Source organism: Chelonia mydas, chromosome 17, assembly GCF_015237465.2.
Source record: "Chelonia mydas isolate rCheMyd1 chromosome 17, rCheMyd1.pri.v2, whole genome shotgun sequence".
Classification (NCBI taxonomy): domain Eukaryota; kingdom Metazoa; phylum Chordata; order Testudines; family Cheloniidae; genus Chelonia; species Chelonia mydas.
Window position 1 is genome coordinate 19019184 of NC_051257.2, and position 21348 is coordinate 19040531.

At 57.5% G+C, this 21348-nt stretch overlaps 1 protein-coding gene across 2 annotated transcripts; it reads right to left on the reverse strand.

The window, feature by feature from the left end:
- Positions 1–828: 828 nt before the first annotated feature.
- Positions 829–21291, reverse strand: LOC102929567 (uroplakin-3b-like). Of its 2 annotated transcripts, XM_043530944.1 has the most exons (8): positions 18293–21291; positions 17514–17706; positions 16101–16384; positions 9122–9271; positions 6503–6725; positions 4031–4107; positions 3281–3410; positions 829–2904 (listed from the first exon to the last, which is right to left on the reverse strand). In XM_043530944.1, the coding sequence occupies exons 3-8, from the start codon at positions 16186–16188 to the stop codon at positions 2742–2744; spliced, it is 831 nt and encodes a 276-aa protein (XP_043386879.1). In that variant the 5' UTR covers positions 16189–16384; positions 17514–17706; positions 18293–21291; the 3' UTR covers positions 829–2741. The 2 variants fall into 2 exon arrangements, with proteins under 2 accessions (XP_043386879.1, XP_037736215.1); XM_037880287.2 differs by lacking the exons at positions 16101–16384; positions 17514–17706; positions 18293–21291 and adding an exon at positions 12031–12198.
- Between the last annotated feature and the right edge of the window lie 57 nt (positions 21292–21348).

Consider the following 21348-nt stretch of genomic DNA (forward strand, 5'->3'; position numbering starts at 1 on the left):
CACAAACCCCTCATCTGCTCTTGCCCCACCACTACTAACGCCATCCAGCTCTGGCCAGCAGCGGATCTGAAAGCACTTTGTGAGGGAGGGCAGCACTGTTACCCCGGTTGTACCGAGGGGGGAACCAAGATAAAGTGCTTTGCCCAAGGGAGGAGAACCCAGCTCTGCTGAGGCCCAGACCTCTGCTCGAGCCGCTAGGCCACACCGATTTCCCTCGAACGTATACGATTTTGAGGAAACTCCATGGGCCCAGACGTCCCCAGATCAGCGCGTTACTAACTAGGTACTAGCTACAAACGTACAAGGCCTCGGGACACCCGCCCCCACTGCTGCTGTGTTAGGGGCCTGTGGCTTCCACCCCAGCAGACACTCGAAAAGGCACACTGCCCCATTCCTGTCCACGACAATACTCCCTTCCTTGCAGATCGGGGCCAGGACTTCATGCCTGGCAGTGGCTGAGGGAGAGCAGGCACGGTCCTGGTGTACCTGGGCATGCTGGGCCCCAGGAAACACCCGCTGCACCGTCCCTTTGCATGAAAGGCGCCACATAAATGCAAGAGCATGACAAGGCATCGTGATACGTTTACTTGCCGTTACACGGGTCAGCCACAAGATGGCAGGGTGTGCTGCCTGGCATGCCCGAGGGGCTATGGTGGGGCTGGTGAGCAAAGCCCGGCAAGGCTGGGACGCGAGCTGCGTGGACCCTCTGTGGGCCTGTGGCATCCCGTCAGCTGTTCTGTCGTACAGCTCCCTCCTGTGGCCCAAGGGCTGGGAGTCCCCGGCCTGCGACCGCTGCCGAGGGTGCAAAGGAGGACAGCGAGGCAGCGGTTCAAAAATGCAAACTGCAGTTTACTTGGCCGGGCACCGATGAGTTGAAAAGAGAAACCCACCTTCCCCCAGCAGTATATACAAGAACCACAGAAGCTGAACCTCTCACACCGGCCGGCCCGCTGGTCCCTGAGGATGGCTTCCAATGGGGGAGGGGAAGGGAGAGGGATTGGGCCCTGGTCCTTGAAACAAGTTCTAGGGGCTGTAGGGGAAAGCACCTAACGCTGTACCGCTGCTGGGCTGCTCCATCGCCTGGAGGGGCCGCTCCATCCGGCAGCCGGCTGAGCTGGGGGCCTGCTCCAAGCCCAATGGCTTCCATGGGTGTTGGGTTGAGACCCTGCTCCTCCCCTGGGTCCTGGCCGGGGCCCTGCGGGGCTGGACTCTCAGACTCCAAGCAGAGATCTGGGAAGGCCGGGTGGGGGTTGGCTTGACCTCTTTCCTCCGCACTTGCTTGGCCGAGGGGGCCCGGGGCTGCAGACGTCGGAAAGATGAGACGCCTCCCTCCCGGCCACTCAAGAGCCCTGAGGCCACACTGCCGTCAGCAGGCGTTGCGCACAGAGCCCTGGGCTCCGGCCTCCCAGCGGACTGAAGCACAGGTGTGCTAATGCTCCCGTGGGCCCGGCCAGGGCAGGGCCGTCATTCTAGCCCCAAGGCTCCTGCGTCAATGGCAGGTGGTGGGGAGGGTGGGGTGCCGGGGGGTCATTGTGTGTTCAGGTGCCAATCAGCCGGCTACACCCCTGGCTGGAATTTGCTTCTCTTTGACAGGATCCCTGCTCTAGATCCAGGCCCAAACGTCCCCAGCGCTCAGGAGGAGCGTGGCTCGGGGCCCGGCCCTGCACCCACGTGAACCTGGAGCCACATCTGCAGTGCTGGCGGGCCGGGAACACCTCCATCACGTTCCCGCTGATAGGACAGACGGGTCCTATTCCCTACACTGGGGGTAAAGAAACGGGATCAAAGCACGGGACCCATTAGCCCAGGGGGGATAGTCTTTGTTTCTCAAGGGCTTTTCAATCCCTCCGGTCCTGTAAATGGAGCTCTGATGTCATCATGGGATTGGCCTGCCACTAGCTCCTCCAGTTAATCTGGCTTCATAAACAGTTCCAGGAGGTGAATAAAGCCTGCGAGAAACAAAGGACCGAGGTGCCCTGAGTGTCACCAGTGCCCAGCCCCATGCACCAGGCAGCTGCCTATTGGAGTTAACAGACAGGACCCTTTGACTGGCAGGAGCAGAGGATGTGGCTTGTTTACTCCCCTTCTTCCCCAGCTGTTGCTCTGTGTCCTGTAAAGTCAGTCCCAGGGAAGTGGGAAGCAGCACGGCCGGTCAGGCCAGGCTGGATACCCCAGATGGCAAGCATGGAGCCTCTCCTCTCCCAGCGCTGGTGATCTTAGAGCACCAGGGTGAGCGTGTGGGAGGCTGGGGCCTGGGGCGTCTGACAGGGATGCTGGGGTTTGGGGTGCGGAGGGAAGGCTGGGCAGCAGGACGTGTGATGGGGATGCTGGGGCATGGGGCGTGATGGGGACGCTGGGGGTTGGGGAGTGTAGGGGATGCTGTGGTTAAGGGTAGATAGGGGACACCGGGCAGCAGGGTGCGTGATGGGGACACTGGGGGTTGGGGAGCAAAGGGGACACTGGGGACCAGGCTATATAGGGGACACCAGGCAGCAGGGTGTGTGATGGGGACGCTGGGGGTTGGGGATCATAGGGGATGCTGGGGTCGAGGGTATATAGGGAATGCCGGGCAGCAGGGTGCGTGATGGGGATGCTGGGGTCCGGGGTTTACAGGGGACACTGTGCAGCAGGGTGCGTGATGGGGAGGGCACGGGGTGTACAAATGGGATGCGAGGCTTCTGGGGGTGCCCGTGGGCTGACTGCTGAGCCCAGGACAATGGCCTGCGGGAAGCTCTGGGCTCCTATGGGGAGGCGGCCGGCGAGTGAGGCCGGGGCACGTCGCTGTGGGGCTGGGCTGGAGCCTGCGACGGGGGGATGTGGTGGGTATCATACTGCCTCTCTCTGAAGGACCCGACGCGTGGCTCCTCCGGGACTGCGGGCTCCTCTCGACGCCAAAGCTTAAAGCTGTAAACAAGCCACAAACAGGCAGCTGGTGAGCACCACGGACCACGCAGGCAGCTCCGCGGACACAGCACCCAATCCTCCCGCAGCGCCAGGCCGAGTGGCTGCTGGGAGGGGGCGCCCTGCGGGGGGGCCCAGTGCTGCGGGCCCCACCCGAGCTGCTGCCCTCTGACCCCAGGGTGCTGTGCAGAGAGGGTCGGTGCTGCGTGAGTGCCAGGTGGGGAGGGCAGCTCACTCGCCATTCCCCAAAGAAAGCAGATCTAGAGCGTTCCCACCAGCCTGGGCTCACAGATTCCCGTCCCTGCCCCCCCCCAGGTCGAGCCAGTCTCTGCTTCAAGGCTGCACCGGGCTGCGCTTCCCTCCGGGCTTCGGCACTCACCACTCGTAGGCGACCGTGCAGAGGAACAAGATCACCAGGACGCCGATGAAGCTGGAGAGGATGGAAGTGATGACGACCATGGTACCGCTGCGCCTCCCAGGCCAGGTGTCGATGGAGCGCGCCTTGCGACCTGGGGCACACGGCCGGGGAAGCTTTCACCGCGGGCAGGGAGCCGGAGGGGACGGGCTGGGAGGCGCCGGGGAGGGTGGTGGGGACTGAAGGGATGCAGCAGGGAAGGGAGGAGAGGAAATGGCGGGGAGCATGGCGGAAGCTGGGATAGTTTAGGGCCAGCTCCCTTAATGCTGCTCGGACAGTCACTTCCCTCTCCCAGGTTTGTATGGGTGGCGCGATGCCCCGGGAGCTCAGTGTCCAATTCCCAGTAGGGAGTTGTAACGTAGCCTGGTCACTCAAGGCTTCTGACCGAGTATCAGGCTATAGGGCCCTATAGGGAGGTGCAACGCTGTTCTACTGACTCACCCTGGCAACTAGACCAGGCGGGCCCAATTAACGACAACTCAAGAGTATCTCTGAGCAGGGAGGGACAGGGGGCCTGCAAGGAGACACCCTGGGAACTGCCAGCTCTGGCTGGTATGTACCATCCTGTCTAACAAGCCCTAGGAAGCGTGCAGAGGGTGAGTCAGGAACCCAAGTCCCTATTTGCTGCCTTGAGAGTGGGCTTAAAGGAGACAAGAACCCTCCCCCAAGATGCTTACAATGCAAGAAGCCCCTTCCCTGTTCTTCCAGCGTTACCTTGCTTCAGCATAATTTGTTGGGACCATCTTGTCTCTGCCTTGGACCCATTGGTATCCAGGATGAGGAATTTCACGCTGAAAGAGGGGGCGACAAAAGGAGAGAGAAGGTCAGGGAAATTTGGCAGGGCTCCAGCCCAGCCCACGTTGGAGCATCAGGGATGCAGCTGCAAACGGCAAAGCCACCGAGACCTATCATGCTTGGAGAGCAAAACTGACCCAGCTTGTCATTGACAGATACCGGGTCTGTCTGTCCACAGGCTGCTTCCAGACAGCTGGCCCAAGACACCAATCCCTTGGACCCTCTGCTGGTACATCTCGCTGCAGCTCTACTGAATCCAATGGCGCCATGGTGAATTACACCAGTAGAGGATCTGGCTCTTTCTCCTTGCCATCACCTTTACCCCGAGTCCTAGTTATTCAAGGCTGGAAGGGCCCATTCTGATCATGTAGCCGGACCTCCTGCAGAACCTCCCCCACTCATGCCTGGGTTGAGCCCATAATTCCCACTTGTCCCATAGTGTCCTTGTTAGAAAGCCATCCGCTCTGGCCTTAGAGACTTCAGGAGGTGGAGACTGCCCTGGGTATCAAGGTCGGTTGGTCCAGTGGCTAATTACCTTCACTATTAAAAACTTATGCCTTATTCCTGAATTTGTTGAGTCTCAACCCCCAGACAGTGGATCTTATTCTTACTTTCTCCGCTAGATTAAAGACCCCCAAAGCAGATGTCAGATGTTCAGTATTATCAGCCTTTGGTATATCAGGACCTAGGTACGACAGTCATCGGCAGGAGCAGTGTATGCTAAGAGAGACACTCGGACTACCGTGGTTAAGGATACGATTTAGTTACGGAGGTCACAGATTCTGTGACTTTACCGGACCTCCATGACTTCAGCTGTCAGCAGTGGGGGTGGAGCTGGGGCTGTGCACCCCTCCCCCAGTGGTGGTGGGACTTGGGCTGTCAGTCCCCCCGCCCCCTGGGGAGGGGCTTGGGCTCTTAGCCCCCTACCCCCAGAGTCCAGCTGTCATTTCCACCCCCCTGCCCCCAACCCTCTCTTCCCAGCCTTATGGCTCCAGTGAATTTTTGTTTATTGCCTGTGACTGGCCATGACATTTACTAAAAATAACAGTGACAAAATCTTAACCTTAGTCACGGTCTATGGAATCAAAGTCCTCCTTAAGCAGGAGGTATTTGTTAAAGAAAACAGCTACTGACTAGAGACACAAACAGGTTCCCACGCAGCTCAAATTCCAGCATGGTTACCCTTGTTTACCAGGCACCACGCCCTGCCTGCAAGTGTACGGAGCACAGGGAGACATCTAGTGGCTGAATGTTATACTGCAAGTAACCTGTCCTCAGGCAGCCTGAGGAACTGCAGTTCTGACGTAGAGGTTTGTTCTGTATCTTTCTGCGTATGTAGAAATCTCCAAAATGCAAAGCCCCCTGGTGCCAGCAAATTTCCTGGGTGAGATCCTGCCCTGAGACACACCTGCACAACCCCGCTAAAGTCAACGGGCCGGAAGGATGTAAACTAAAGGCAGAATCTAACCCAATTCTCCGCTCAGGTAGCCAGCACAGGGGTCTTCTCTGGTTGCTTCCCTGGTGGTGCCCCTTTCCCCAGCACCATGTGGGATTAGATATCTGCAACCCACTCTGCCCGCCGTGCTCACGAGTTAGCTGGTGTCTTAAGACAGGGCCTGGGGAGTAACGCTTCAGAAATAAGGGGAGAAGGAGAGAGAGCGGAAGAACAGTGAGAAGAGAGAAGGAATACTGGTTTTCTGAGCAGCAGGTGAGGAAGAGCAGGTGACTCTTGCATCAGGACGGCGAGGACGGCAGAAATGAACACACTGGGGCGCTCATCATTAAAGAGCCAGTTAATAACAAAAGGCAACTGAGGGACTGGAGTGGAAAGAGGTGGCAGACTCAGCCCTGTGATCCGGGAGCCAGGATCTAGCAGGTCCCTTAAACTTCCTTGCACCGCAGCCAACCCAGCTGCAGAGAGTGGGTTAAAAAGAACCGGGAGCCTCCTTAGCAAATGCATGTGCTGGATTCTGTGCGCGAGCGAGTTCTAGACTGGGAAAGAGCAAGCTTCGAAGGTTGCAAGGGGTGCTGCACGGATCCGAGGACACAGAAAGCCAGAGAGGGTGGGAATGGAGGGACAGGGGGAGTTAATATTAAAGAGGTTGAATTTGTTATCAGGAATCTCTTTGGGACAGGGACCATCTGTCTATGCTGTGTCTGTACAGCGCCTTGCACAGTGGGGCCCTAGTTCAGGACAGTGGTTCCTAGGGGCTACTGCAAATACAGGTGATAATAAACCTCTAATATCTAACTCTACGGGACTGAGCCTCCTCCTGCCGCCATCCGCATGAGTCCGCTGTCTGCCTGGGAGTTACTCCTGATTTCTGCTGCGTGAGGGAGAGGGCAGCCAGGCCCCTACCTGCAGGGATGCCTGGGCTCAGACTGTCGTACCTGTAAGGCCCAGGATGAGGCAGGGGTCCGTTGCAGTACTCCAGGCTGCGGTCATCTTTGCAGGAGGTGTCACTGCCAACCCGGAGCACGCTAGCGGCCCTGTTTTCAGCACACGGGTAGAAGGCAATGGAATTCTTCAGCGTCATGTAATGGAGAGCGGTCGATAGCTTCTGGTAGGGAGGGATTTGGATCTTGGAGGTTGGATTTTTGAAATGGGATGTGGCTGTGGATGAAAGAGAAGAGGGTGTTCCCGGATTAGGCGAGAAGGCTGGGCTGGTGGTCAAGGTACTTGGTACTTGGAGTTGGTCGGTCCATTCCCAGCTCTGCCACTGACTCCAAGGCTGACCCTGGGCACGTCATTTAATCCCACAGTGCCTCAGTTTCCCCACCTGTAAATCTTTCCTTACGTCACAGATGTCCTGGGAAGCAAAATCCATAGGTGCTGACTGGTACAGATGCTGTGGAGATAGGGAGCCTAGAAAAGCCCCTAAATACATTGGAAAAACCTGCACCCCAAACCCCATAAGTATAGAAAGGCACAGGTTCGGAATGCGGATTGTTCCAGGGCAGACCCCTGACTGCTAAGGTCATTGCTTGAGCAAACTCAGCCTCCCCCTGTGGCTGTGAGTAAGGATGGAGCTTGGGTCGATCTGCCCTGAAAGCACAAGCTGCTACTCCTTGGGCCAACATAGGCTCTCCATTAGCTAGAGCAGTGTTAGGGCTTGTGACCTGACCAGGGATCTGGCTTCACTGCAGAGTTAACTCTGGCTTGTCCTCATGGGCTGCCCCCAGCCCTCTTCCCGTCCACATACCAAACCCTCTCACCCGAACTGAGTGGCGTTTTCAACCCGACTAACTGACCCAGGAGGGGGGACAGGCTCAGACCCAGGGGAGGCTTTCCCTCAGGCTAGCCACCTGTCCATTTTCCAGCGGGGACACCGGCTGAACCATGCCAGTGCTGATCACTGTGCTGCCTTCCCCCGATTCACCCCGTGTGCCCAGGAGGACACACCTGCTCTCCCCAATTCACCGCTCAGCTCACTGCAGCGCTACGAACCATGGGACGGGCCCCCCCCTTTGCGGCGGGGCTGTTGACACCTGCGTGAGGCTAGCCCAGGAGCTCAGATCCAGGGGCTGACCACCTGAGTTAACTCTGCAGGGAAGACCTTCCCTACATCTGACCCACCTGCTCAGTGGGTGGGGGGGCCGGGGGGCTGCTGCATTACTGGCTGTCGTGTCACAGCGCCGCAGGGCCTAAGCGTACGTGTCCCCGTGTGAACGTAAGCAGGAGGGATGGCCCACGGGTGGGCGTTCTCCCGCTGTGAGGCAATAATTCTGCCCTGTGCACACGAGGAAGCAAAATTGCGAGAGTGGCCCGTGGATGGCGCATCGCCAGGCCGTGGGCTGCGACACCCTTGTGCCCAAAGCCTGCGGGTCCCAGCGAGGGTGCTGCCACGCCGGGACAGAGAGCGGTGCGTCGCCGCGGGCATGGCGCACGGGCGAAAGCTGCAAATCGGTGGGAGCGAGATACGCTGCTGGGCTGAAATGCACAGGATGTTTGTGATTTCCCAGTGCTGGGGAATGGAGCGGGGGCCGCAAGACTGTCTACATTGCAGAGCACTCTTCCGTCAGCCTAGCTGCGTCTACACTGGGGGCTGCGTTGGCACAGGGCCAGCGGTTTTTCCAGAGAGCCAGCACAGCTAAGCCCTCCGTGGAAATGGGGCAGTGGGTAATGAACGTGAGATCACTGCCACGCTGGCTGGGTTAGGAATCCAGAGGATTCTTGCTCCCCTAGGAGCCATGGCAGGTCGTTAGCTTCTCGATCTGCGGCAGGATTTTTTCAAAGGGCTGGGTAAAGCGATCCCCACGCTCAGATATGAGCGATCCAAAGTCACGCTCCAAGGCGTAAGGTGAGGGCTGCAGGGGTATTTCTGCTCCATTCACAGCATTGTGCAATTGGCTAGGTGCACGAGGGAGCAGGTGTTCTCCTGAAGCTGCAGCTGAAGGCAAGATACCAAACCTGAAGGGCCAGGGGGCGGCCTGATCCGGTGTGGCAAACCCCACATTCCTAGGAATCTCTAGAGCCCAGCCTAAAATGTCATGCAAACACGTATTTCTCTGAACTCATTTATATTTTGGTGTCTCCTCGGGCTCCTCTTCCGCTTGGCTGGGCACAGTGCAGCTCATTTGGATGGCCGCTTTCCACCCTGCCTGAATCTGGCCTGGACAGAGGATCTTATTATTCTCGCTAGCTCAGGCCTCAAGGAATTGAGGCAGCCAAGTTCAGAGGTTGCTTTTGAAAATTTGAGCCTCCGTGACTAGCTCAAGGCCACAGAGTGAGACAGTTGCAGAGCCAGGACTAAACCACAGGCCTCCTAATGCCGTGCTCTGACCCCGTTGCCTTTACTAGGGCAGGGGGTAACCCAGGGTAGCTGCAAATTGGTGCCCCTTAGAGAGGGCACACAGCCGTACAATCTCTCAAGCGAGGGAGGAAGGAAAAGCCAGAAGGGGAATAGAGGCGGCTGTGAACTTCCTCCTCAGACAGTGCCATATTGGGGCTGGCAAAGGCTGTTGTAGGCACAGGGAAAGGTGCCTGGCGGGGTCTGGAGCCACACGTACCATTAGTGAAGGCAACGACCAGCCAGATGTCATCGGTGCCATTCACGTACTGATCGAAGATGCAGATGGGCTGGTCCAGCGTGAAGGTGGTAGCGGTGAGCTTCCCTTCCAGTGACTTGGCAGTGATCTGGGGCGTGTAGGGGACAGTCTCTGGAGAAACATAAAGGGGAACACACAAAGTGAGGCGGACACGGGGCCCAGCAGAGAGAGGGGCGGGGAACCCAATGCTTCTCATTTCCCTCTGAACGCAGGTGTTCCCCAGCATTGTCACCGGGCTGATGGGCCCACGGCAGCTGTGGTCATAGAGTGAGCATTCATAGAATCATAGAAGATCAGGGTTGGAAGGGACCTCAGGAGGTCATCTAGTCCAACCCCCTGCTCAAAGCAGGACCAATCCCCAACTAAATCATCCCAGCCAGGGCTTTGTCAAGCCTGACCTTAAAAACCTCTAAGGAAGGAGATTCCACCATTCTGAGCCAGATTCTGAGCATAAATCTGGAGTAACGCCACTCAAATGAGTGCGTAGGCAGCCGGTGAGCTGTGACAGCTGCTTACCCTGCTGACCAGGATGGGCTCGGTTCCACTGGGTTCCCCTGGTTTGCTGCACCCCCTGGTCTCTCCTCTCCCACTCCGACTGGCACCTCTTTGTGGCAGGGGCCAACGCTTTGTTGCAAGTATGTACAGCTCCTAGCAGCGTGGGGGCCTTGATCCATGCCTGGGACACAACCACCCAAATACGCCAACGCTTTGAAGCGGTGTAACAGAACCAAAGCTGGCCTGGGGTCTCCGAGCAGAGACCACCCACCAGGGCACTCGCTAATGGTTCCAGTCGTTGTGCCCATTTCACCCAGGTCACCAGCGGGCTGTTGGATCTTAGCAGCTGAGTTCTCTGCTGACCTGGAGTGGACCTGAATCCGTGACCGAGATGAGAAAGGCTCAGTCGTGCACGACCAGTACCGTAGCGTGTCCCTTAGCACGAGTCACAGAGGGATTGGACGTGGCTCCGGATCACAAGAAGATCCAGCGTTATCCTACTTAGTGCTGAGGGATCTAAGACTTCGTGCTTCTGGGCACAAACCTGGGACTCTGATCTCAAGCCGGATTCACTGAAATGGACCCTACTGGCTTTTGGGGCCTGATCCTCAGTTGGCGTCATTGGGCTACTGGGGTAAACGGGCATTGCTCCATTGACTTCCATGGAGCGACCCTGATTTACATCAGCTGAGGATCTGGCCCTCAGCATCCAAGGTGATGGATGCCCCCCACTGGAAATAGCTTCCTGCAGACCAGCTAAACTCAGTCCGTTAGAGCCGTGGGAATCCGGAGTCAAGCCAGATTCACACTGGTGTAGCTGAGCAAAGTTCCCCCCCACCCACATGAAATTAGAGCAGCCCGTGTTGGGGAGAACTGGGGGGCCCGCTGGGCGTGCTGCTGAGCTGAATGGACAGGGTGGGTCCCGGCGCCCGGCCATCCTGCAAGGCACAGGAGTCCCCGTGGCCATGGGCACGGCAGCTGGTGACGTCGTGTGGCGTCAGTACCGATGCAGCAGCCTGCCTGCCCCTGGGGGGCAGTGTCGCCCCGACACGGTGTGAGGTCGAATCCAGCCACGTCATGATGCAGCAACACTGGGTCACTCTGCCCTGCTGGGCAAACACAAACCCTCGCCGGGAGCGCCGTCCCTGCTGATGAGCTCAGCACTCTGCGGCCTCCGGGCCTAGGACCTCCATGCTGGGCTGGCAGCCTGCACCCCGGATCCCCTAGGGGTGCTGCTGGTGTGGTAGCACCGGGGAGCCCCGCTCGTGGATTGTCCCTGCCCCACGGAGCTCACCTGCTCTGGCACGAGGTGGGCAGCGCCAGCTTCTGGGATCATGTGCCCCATGGCCTCTCTGCTGAGGCTGACCACAAAGGGCGAGCCAGCATGGCTATTTGGTGACCGGGGCAGCGGGGAACGGGCCCCGAGTCCGCAGGCAGGCACCAAATCGCCGCCCGCCAGAGGCAGCCGCTGTCAGTCGTTCCCACAATGGGCTGGCTCAGAAGCCACATGCCTGAGGTGCAAGGCTCTGTATCCCCATCCAAGCAATAGAGACCCACCTCCTGCCCAGGCTATGCTGAGGGACCGAGTCTGGGACAAGGCCCCCACTCCCTCTCGCCAAGGGAAAGCCCTGGTGGAAGCCAGCCCAGCTCCACCCTGAAGCCGGGGCTGCCTTCCCCAGCGGGTAACTGCCCCAAACGGGAGCTAATGAACTCGCCCCATATCTGATCACTCCAAACGCCCTGGGGCCTCCCCAGACTGCTTCCCAACACCAGTCTGAGCAGGGGTTTAACAGCTCCCAATATATGCGGGGGGGGGGGGGGGGGGGTGGGGGGTGGATCCCCCTGGCAAAGACCTTCTGGGGAAGAAAAGGTCCCCCCAGATTCTCTCCCTCTGCTAAGTATTTAGGGGACAAGACCCTTCAACCCCACAGCTTCTCCCTTCCTCTCTCTACCCCATAGCGTCCCTCCCCACCCTTCCACCCCATAGCTTCCCTCTCCCTTCCCTGCCCATCTACTGCATAGCGTCCCTGCCCACCCATCCATCCCATAGTGTCCCTCCCCACCCTTCCGCCCCATAGCTTCCCTCTCCCTTCATCCACCCATCGCTCTCCCTTCTCTGCCCATCCTTCGAATAGCTTCCCTCTCCCTTCCCTGCCCAACCATCCCATAGTGTCCCTCCCCACCCTTCCGCCCCATAGCTTCCCTCTCCCTTCATCCACCCCATCGCTCTCCCTTCCCTGCCCATCCACTGCATAGCATCCCTCCCCACCCACCCCATCGCTTCCCCTTCTCTGCCCACCCACCCCATAGCTCTGCCCCTCCCCAGCAGGCAGTACCACCAGACCACTATCCCCTGTAATAGTCAAAAGATTCACCTAGGACCCTGCCCGAGCCGATCCCAGTCAGCACCAGCAGCAGCCCCATTGCAGCAGTGGACGGCATGGGTTCTCTGTCTGTGTCTTGGCCTGACCTGGAGCAGGACAGCGAGGGCCCCCGTGCCTCGCTCTCTGTCCTCTGCACTAGTGTGAAGAGGACGGCAGAGAGGAAAGATCTCCCCTCTCTCCCCCCAGTTATGTCCCTGCCCCCAGGGTCTCTGCTGTGCCCTCCGCCCCCCCAGCTCCCAGCCGCCTGCATTCCTTGCTGGGGGATCGAGGCCCAGATAGCAAACAGGTCAGGCTGGTTCTTCAGCAAAGCTCCAGGGCCCCAAAGGCTGGTCATGAAAGTGGCCGGGGTAGAGAGAGCCCAAGACAAGAGGCCGTTCCCCAGTCAGGCTTGCAAGAGTGGAATGAACGTCCCCGGGGCCGGGTTTCCTTGGACCCCGTGCGCGTTGCCTTGCTCCACCTGGCCCTCAGCTGGGAGCCTGACTCCCAGGGTGCCATTGTTACTCTCCAGGGGCCTGGATCCGAACCCCATGCACAGGGAAGGCAAGAGGCTGAGCTCCAGGCTAGGATGCCTAGGCGAGGTTCCCTGGCCTTTGCTCTGCAGGAGCATCACAATGGCCCCTTCTGGTCTTAAGAGCCCTGACGTTGAGGGGGGTTCGGTTGTGTTTTCATAGCCCCCGTCCCGTTAAATGACCCTCGGCGGTAGGAGAGTATTACTGATGGAAACACAGGGAGGTGAAGGCCCAGCATGGTCAGAGGGGCTCAGCACGCACCCCGGGCCAGATTTTCAGCCCATCGGCTGCTGAGATCTTTCCGACATCTGCCCCCTCGTTAGGTGCCTGCAGGGGAGTGGGGCTCTTTGAACCCCCGGCCCATTGCGGGGGCGTGAACGTCAGCGCCCATGTGCGGTGGAGCTCGACCTTGAACGCGCATCTCTTGAGTCCCAGTCCAACGTCTGGGCTGCCAGGCCACCTGTCCTGAACCCACTCCAGCTTCAGCCTGTTTGATTTGGGTTAATCTCTAGCGAGGATTGACCCAGACCCGCGCAGGGGCCGGTTCAACTCCAGCTCCCTAGGCCTCTGATTATAAACAGAACCGAGGTGATTAGTGGATGGAGAGAGCTCTTCAGTCAGGCATTTCACAGTGTTTTACATAGATGGAGCAACAGCATTATGCCCATTTTATAGATGGGGAAACCGAGGCACAGTGCCCTACACAGCTGACATTCCCAAAGTGGGCTCTAATTCTGAGTGGCTCAGTATTTGAGCTTTGTAGCTTTGAGTGGGCAACTCTGCAAGCCAGGCCCTCTACGTGTCCCACACTGGGACCCAAAATTGGAGGCAGCTACGTTTCGAGGCCACTTTTGAAAACTTCGGCCCCCGTGACTTGCCCAAGGTCGCACAGTGAGCAAGTAGCAGAGCTTCCTGCTGCCTAGGTGGTGCCTTTACTCACTGAATCGTGCTGCCTTATGAACTACAGAGCTGTATTGTGCATGCCTCGGCAACATGCTAATTCCTATCTTCTCCCTCTCCCTTCTGGTCCTGTGGGGCTGGAAACACGCCTCCCCCCCAGCTTTCACATGGCATTCCTGCCATTCCAGAGAGCGCAGAAATAACTCCTCCAGAACGCTGTCTTCCTGCAAAGTGAGAGGGCCCCTGCCCCCAGTTCCGGCATCGAGGTTATTACCTAGAGACAGGTGGATCTGTTTCAAGGGTAATTAGGAGAGAGGATTGTACAAATCACCAGGCAAAGGAAGCTCTCTGGGCCGGACTGCATTTTCAGTGACGGGGACAGTAAATCACGCGCGTGTGTGTGTGTGTTTTTCCAATGACATAAAAATGTTACCTAAGGAGAATCAGACACTCTGGCTGAAATCCTGCCCCACAGAGATCTTTTGGAATTTTGCCACTGACTTCAGTGGGGCCAGGATTTCCCCCTAGATGCATAAATTGGGGCCACTTGTTTAATCCCAAATATTTGGGGTGGTTTTTTTGGGGAGCATTTTTGTCAGAGAGAGAGATTTATGGGGCCAAATGAACCAGTATCTGATCCTCTCTTTATAAGGCCCCATCCTGGCACTATTCATTCAATAACTACAGTGGCTTGAACCCAGGCCTTGCCCCTTGTGTGCATAACCCGGACAGATGCATTGTACAGACGCACATTGCACCTGCAATAAGGACAGCAAGACACGAATGCACTCAGTATAGACGGCAGGTTTCCAGACAGCAAAGCCAGATATCTTGACCCTTCTCTATTTCCATTGAAACGTAATTTCAACAAGCTAAACCACGCAGTCCTTAATTCCCATAAGCAACTTTAAGATCTCAGGTGGGTTTCCATTTTTTGCCCCCCAAATTCACCTTTCTTCCCATTAGATTTGCCTCCAGCATACAAACCATACCTCGTTCTTTGCTGTTCCTTGTTACGGGACCCAATTTGCAATGGGCTCTGCCCGCTGTTGACTTCCTCTGTAAAATGGGGCTAATGCTATCGCCCGCCTTTGGAAGGTGCTTTGCGCTCCACTGATGAAAAGTGCTAGCTAAGAGCTGGATGCTATTACCGCAGACAGGCGGTGGGACTGTGTGCAGGAGGAAGGTGAAAATCAGCATAGCTGCAATATGCCGTTCACACCAAGTGATCATCTGGCCCCTTGTCTCCATTTGGGAGCTAGGGGTAACTGGGATTCCTGGTACCGTAGCCCCAGGAGGAGCACATACGCTCACAGACCCATGCAGTGTGGATGAGGCCAGCCCTCGGGCTACAGCTCCTGCACTGGCTGTCTGTGAACAGCTGCTTTCCTAACAGAACGCTGGGTCCCGTCCGCTCGCTATAGTAATGGCTGCTGGGTGAGCTCCAGCCTCAGACCACGGGCTGGCGTCCACCTAGAAACGTTTGATAGCAGCCCTCAACTACCTGAAGGGGGGTTCCGAAGGGGATGGAGCTCGGCTGTTCTCAGGGGTAGCTGATGACAGAACAAGGAGCAATGGTCTCAAGTTGCAATGGGGGAGGTCTAGGTTGGATATTAGGAAACACTATTTCACTAGGAGGGTGGTGAAGCACTGGAATGGGTTCCCTAGGGAGGTGGTGGAATCTCCTTCCTTAGAGGTGTTTAAGGCCTGGATTGACAAAGCCCTGGCTGGGATGGTTTAGTTGGGATCGATCCTGCTTTGAGCAGGGGGTTGGACCAGATGACCTCCTGAGGTCTCTTTCAGCCCTAATCTTCTATCATTCTGTGTACATGCTGGGCTCCCGCATTCACACTCACAACCTTAACCGCCCACAGCCAAGATCCCCTCCGTCCCTCCGAGCACTAACAGGGCGGGGGCAGCCAGGCAGAGCTATGCAGCAAGGTGATCGCAAGAGATGTTTGTTAGATCTGATTCTTCCCAACATTACCCAGAGGAAACAACAAAGACCCATGGGTTGTACACAGCCCGGTTGGGGGCACAGCTAGGGCCTGCCGAACGGCTGCACTGAGTGACCACGTCATTACACCACGGCAGAAGGATGCTCTGGCGTGGAGCCCTGCGGACCTCGGTGGGACTCAGCAGCACAGTGTCCTGATGCCAAGAACTCCTCCCAGGCCAGGCCGGGGGAGTTCTGCCGGTGGGCTTGCTGGCAATAGGGGGTGGCCCGCATTCGCCAGGTGATACATCTGCGTGCCACCATGAGTCACTGGTTGAAGGAGTCCCTGGAACCAGTGAGCGCAGCTCAGAGGCTTCGCTGACTTATTTACAGGGTCAGGCCCCAGCTAATAACAAACAAAACCATCGTTCCTGGCCTACGCGCTATAGACAACTGGAGAGAACCTGGATTCTCTGCATTCTTTACCGCACGGCCCATCCAGCTAGCCCCAGGCTCACGCCAAAGGGCTCACAGCACTGGCTTAGTCCAGCTGCAAGCTGTACAGGCTTCCAACCCCCCTTTCCCTGCCACTGGAGCTGCTCCACTCCTGGGCCCCCATCCAGGCCTGCTAATGCACCCTGCTAATGACTTACATCATTCCCTGCTTTCATCTGTCTCCCCTGGCTTTGCAGGGAAGGTTTGGGGTCAGTTCTTACTGAATTCAAGCCGCCTCTTGCACCCTCGGGTGGGATCTGGGTGCTCAGTGCTCGGAAAGGCTGCTGTGGCTGTAGGAGGAGATTGCATCGTATTTGAAAATACTGCACGTGCGGTTACAAATTCGCCCCTCACTGCCCAAGGCTCAGATCCCTCCGCTTCAGAACACTGCGGCCAGCAGGGCTCTGGCTGGTCTTGTGGACTGTACGCGCCTCAGGGCAGAGACTGTCTTCTGTTCTGGGTCTGTACAGCGCGTGGCCCAATGGGGCTGGGGCCTTCGGTGCTGCTGATAAACAAATAACAAACAAACATGAGTCACCACCGGCGTTAAAGAAACAAAATCTCCCCTCCGCCGGTTCCGCTCCATTGTAACCAGCATCATAAGGCCTCTGGGGCTCTAGCCCGATTCCCAGCGAGAGCGGCAGGCGCGACCTGCCGAACCGCTCCTGACACTAAATCCCACTTGTGCCGTTCAAAGACGACGCGAGGGATCTGCGAAGGAGGAAGCCCAGGGAGAAAGAAATGCAGGGGGTGGGTGTGAGAAAGAGGGACTCTGCTAGGGCCAGACAAAAGACAATGGGAGGGGTGGGGGTTTCGGTCAGGCCTGTCCTGCTGCATTACAAGAGCTTCTCCCCTCTCCCTCTGGCCATGCGTCTGCTTTCCAGCTCAGACAGGTACTGCAGCATTGGAGGGGTTCCTCTGCTTTGCCGCCCTCCTGCTCAGACCTACGCTGTCGGAGTTAATCTCCCCCGTGTTGGGCTCCCCAGCTCAGACCCGGCATTACACCAGTGCCTGGCCGTCCTCATCTCCACTCGGCGGCAGGGCAGGATCCCCGTTTTACAGACAGGGGAAACTGAAGCCCCAGGATAAGCAGCGATTTGCCCAAACGCCTCCCAGCAAATCCGGGGTGGGGCAGGGCTGGGTAGAGCAGCCATGGCTGCTGATTGCCCGGTGCTGGGCTTTAACCGCAAACCCACCCTTCCTCCCGCCGGAGCAGCTCCATTCGTGTGTGTTCAGCCCTTTGGGCAAAGGCTGCTATAGCATCAGTGCTCAGCTCGGGGTTAAACAGCCCCTGAGCCTTTCACATGGGCTCCCCCCACCCTCCGCCATTCTAGACAGGGCTTGGGCCAGCTGGGCTGGGCATGCAGCCCTCGGTGGTTTGACCTCCACACCCTGCAGCCAAGTGCTGGTCATCTAGCGTCTGGCTGCACCATGTCCCGTGGAGCCCAGCCCCACGCTGAGCGGGTGGGGGAAAGCCCCCAGGCTGTTCCACACACGCTAAATACCGTCTCATTCATGCACAATATCCCCTGAGCACGCCTGGAAGGGCAAGATGCCGTCCCCACGGTAATTATTGACCCAGCTGGTCTCACAACCCGGTGTGTCAAGAAAGCATCATCTACGGGGATCGTCACCTTGCATGGAGCTGCTGCGGCTGGATGAACTCTGCCTCAGTTTCCGTTCTTTAGCGTGCTGGGTGCTATTCCCCTGTGGCCACAGTCCTGCTCTGCGGCTGTGGGCAAGTTGCTGTCCCTGCTTCGTGCCTCAGTTTCCCCAGCTGTAAAGTGGAGAGGACATTAGTGCCCTCCTCTGCCGGCTCTTTGAGATCTACAGGGGAGAAATGCCACATAGCGTCACTGTCCTTGGTGGATTGGGACAGGCCCCTGCTGTTCTGTTCCTCCTCCCTCTTCCAGCTCAGGACTTCCGCCCCTTGAGAAAGATTCTACCCTGGCCTTAGCCCATCTCCGCAGACTTGTCCAAGCTCTGTGGTGGAACAGGAGCAGAACGGACGCCTGTCCCTCTCCTCCCTTGACGCGGTCCCTAGCAGCTGCCCCGTTACCCCTGTGAGAACCTTCAGGAGCCCCACCACCAAGTCACCCCCTGGCCCCCATCTCTGCCGCCAGCGATCTCTCCAGCACGGAGTGTAGCGTGTGCCTGGGAATAACGCTGGTTTCATCTCTGCTATGCCCGTCCCACGCTGATCCCCAGATCAGGGCAGGGAGCCAGGAAGGAGGAACAGGGCTGCCTCCAGCGATCATTCCCTCTTCCCCCCACAAATCCTTTCCCTTCCCCCCAGCAGCACCCTCATAATACAGTGGTGATGGTGCAAGACACCCCAGGTCTGGGCAGGGCTCTAAGGGTTAACGGGGGTTCTCTCACCCAGTACCGAGGCAGGATCCGCGCAACCACTTACGCACGTGCTCAGCTGAGCCCCGGAGCCATCCCGTACCTGGCTCAGACCGGTGGTCCATCTCACCCCCTCTCCTGTCGGGGATCACTCACACGCTGCAGGGTAAGCACAGCCACGTCTGCAGGTGTCGGGTACTAGCCAAGCCAGGGGGAAACAGGTTAAGAGCTGGATCACCTCTGAGCTGAGCTGCCCCGGGCCTATCCCCAACTCTCATGGAATCTAGGAGCCATCATCTGGGAGGAGACGGCAGTTGCATTGCGGTAGCAGTGAGGAGGCCGTCGTGGAGTAGGACCCCCACGGTGCTAGGTCCTGTACAAACACAGAGCAAAGAGTTTACTGTCCCCCGCCCCCTCCACTCCCGCACCATGTCTTCAAACAATTGCCGGGAGCTGCGCAGGGCCCGCTGCGCTCAGAGGATGTACGCCAGCCCTCGCTTGGCTGCATCCTGATGCCGCTGCGGGACAAGAGGTTGGAATAGCACACGCAGCCTTTGGTGAACTTGCTGCTTGGTTAGTTCCTTGTTCCCTTGCACTGACCTTTTAAAACTCCCCCGGCGTGTTGATACCAAAATGGGCCACCCTGGTGCCTGGCACTGGTTTACCTTTAGCCACCAGTCCATTGCTGGTTTGCTGCTTCTCTCTCCCTGGCGCGCTTTCACCACATTCCTCCAAACTGGTCTCTGCTGAAATTCAAACTGAGCTAAGACCAATGGCCCAGCTCCCCAGAGGCAGACAGACACCTAACCCCATTGATGGCAATGGGAGTGAGGCACCTAAATATCTTTGAATATCTGGGCCAGGCCATCCGCACTGGGGGGTGGCCTGGATTTAGTCACATTGGTTTCTAAACCAATTTAGTTAAATTGGTGCAACTTTTGGGCGTGGATGAGGCCGTGCACAGGATCCCACCCAGACATGAGGCAGTAACTTTAGGTCAGTAACAGGCATGGTCTGAACTCAACCCAGCTCCCCAAAAGCCACACAGCGTGTATCTTACTGAGCCTCCCACTGCTTCTTCCAGGCTCGTGAAGTATTGGATCGATGTCTCCAACGGATTCATGACTCAGCAGCTTGGACAAACACCAGCCCAGCCCCCTACAAGTGAGAAATCAGACTTGTTCACACTTGATTTAATGCCCAATCTCAGATCTACTTCTTACAGCACCAGAGAGAGCAACGCCAGGCAGCCTGCTCAGCTGGGAGCCACTCTGAAGGCCCACGCTGTGTAAGGACATCACCAGTGCCCACGCAGTTTCAAGGAGAAGGAAACACAAGTGGCTGGTCCCAGAGCAGGCCTAATTTGCTGCAGCTTTACTACTCTTCTTGGGTGAACATCCCAGAGGAGGCTTCATCGTAGTTGGAGTCTTCTCTGCTGCAGCTAGGGCAGGGCTAAGGGCCGAGAGGGAAGGAGCGTCCATGTTAGGATGATGAAGAGCGAGGAATGCTCCAGCTCTCTTCCGGGCATTCGGGGATTTTTAGGGTTGAAGAAACAATTCGAACGTCTGCATTTTCCTGTGCTTGTCCGAATGGTTCATCTAGGAGCCTGCTACACTTAAGACCTGGGCACCATTACAGGTGCTAACCTCAGACAAATGATTCCCATAGTGCTTAGGGAACTGCAGAGACAGGGTTGATGGCCACCAGCTGCACAGATGTGGCCTTTCGTGCTCGCCAAGACCCTGAGCCCCTGGGTTCCATGAGAGACAATTCGTGCTTTGGGCCTAAGGGTTGGTCTACACTGAAAACTTACAGCGGCCTAGCTGTGTGTGAAAAATCCACACCACAGGAGCCGCCCCTCTGCCAAACTAACCCCCAGTGGAGACAGAATTCTTCCAGTCACTGCTTCTGGGGGAGGGGGGTTAAGTACAGCATCGGCTAGCAGTTGAAGTGTAGACATACGGCACGTCTACACGACCGAATTAAGTCGACCTAACTTACATTGGCACACAGCCACTGCAGTAATTACAGCACTGGTGGGCATCCACACTTCGCCCCTCCTGTTGGCCGTGCGCGTCCTTGCACCGATGGAACTGTCTACGTGGGATGGCTTCTGAAAGCTAGCAACAGTCAACGGAAGCAAGGCGGTGTCCACATGGACGCTGCGTCGACCTGGTCTCTACGCCTCTCGGGGAGGTGGAGTTATTAAGGGGGCGAGTGACATTTTAGTGTAGACAGAGTTAGGTTGATGTAAGCTGCCTTGCGTCGATCTATGTTGCGTAGACCAGAGCTTAGCCTTACTAACTTACCCCTCAATTAACACTTCAACTCCAGCAACAGGGCCGGGCAGGAATGGAAGGGAGGAGGCTGGTAGGGCTAACTACAGCCAAGTATGCCTTAGTAATCCCCGCTAGGCGCCTCCACTTCCCTTCTTTTGATCACTGTTGAGTGATTCACCTCGTCTGATGGGCCAACTCTCTTCAAGCTAGCGTTCAGGGCACTGCATCACTCCCTGAAGGCTCCAGCTGCGTTCAGCCTCATACCTCCCTTCCTACCCCATTTTAGAGCCTGCTACATTCTTCGTGCGGGGCGGGGGGGGCGGGGGGGGGGCTCTGGGTTTGTTCAGCCAGAAGCTGCAGTTGGGGAGGGGTTTTCTGGCGGTCACGTGCTACCCTCTCTCACCTGGGGACTGCTGCTGCTGGTTCTCCGCTCCCGCTGGACAGCTCTGTAATGCTGTGGGGCAGCACAGACCTGTACACAGAGCCGAGGAGGGGGGGGAATTGACGTCCGCTCCTAGACTCTGCTGCCGGGGAATGACAGGCCCCTCTCTTTCCTCGAGGCCTGGGGCATTATTTGCAAAGCCTCGACCAGGAAAGGGACAGCCTGCATCATGCAGCAGACAACCTCGCCGCTCCTCATTAGGCAACAGCACCATGAAAGGGAAGTTCCATTGATTAGGGACCCTTGAGCCCGTCCACGGACTCCAGGACCTGTCCTTCCCCCTTGCAGGAATTGCTTCTGCTGTATCCTTAGCACGCTGGCTCGCAGCTGATGGGAAAAGCCTTGCTGCGGCAGGATAGGCAGCCACCACCATCTTTAGCAGAAGAACACTAGGCCTGGCTC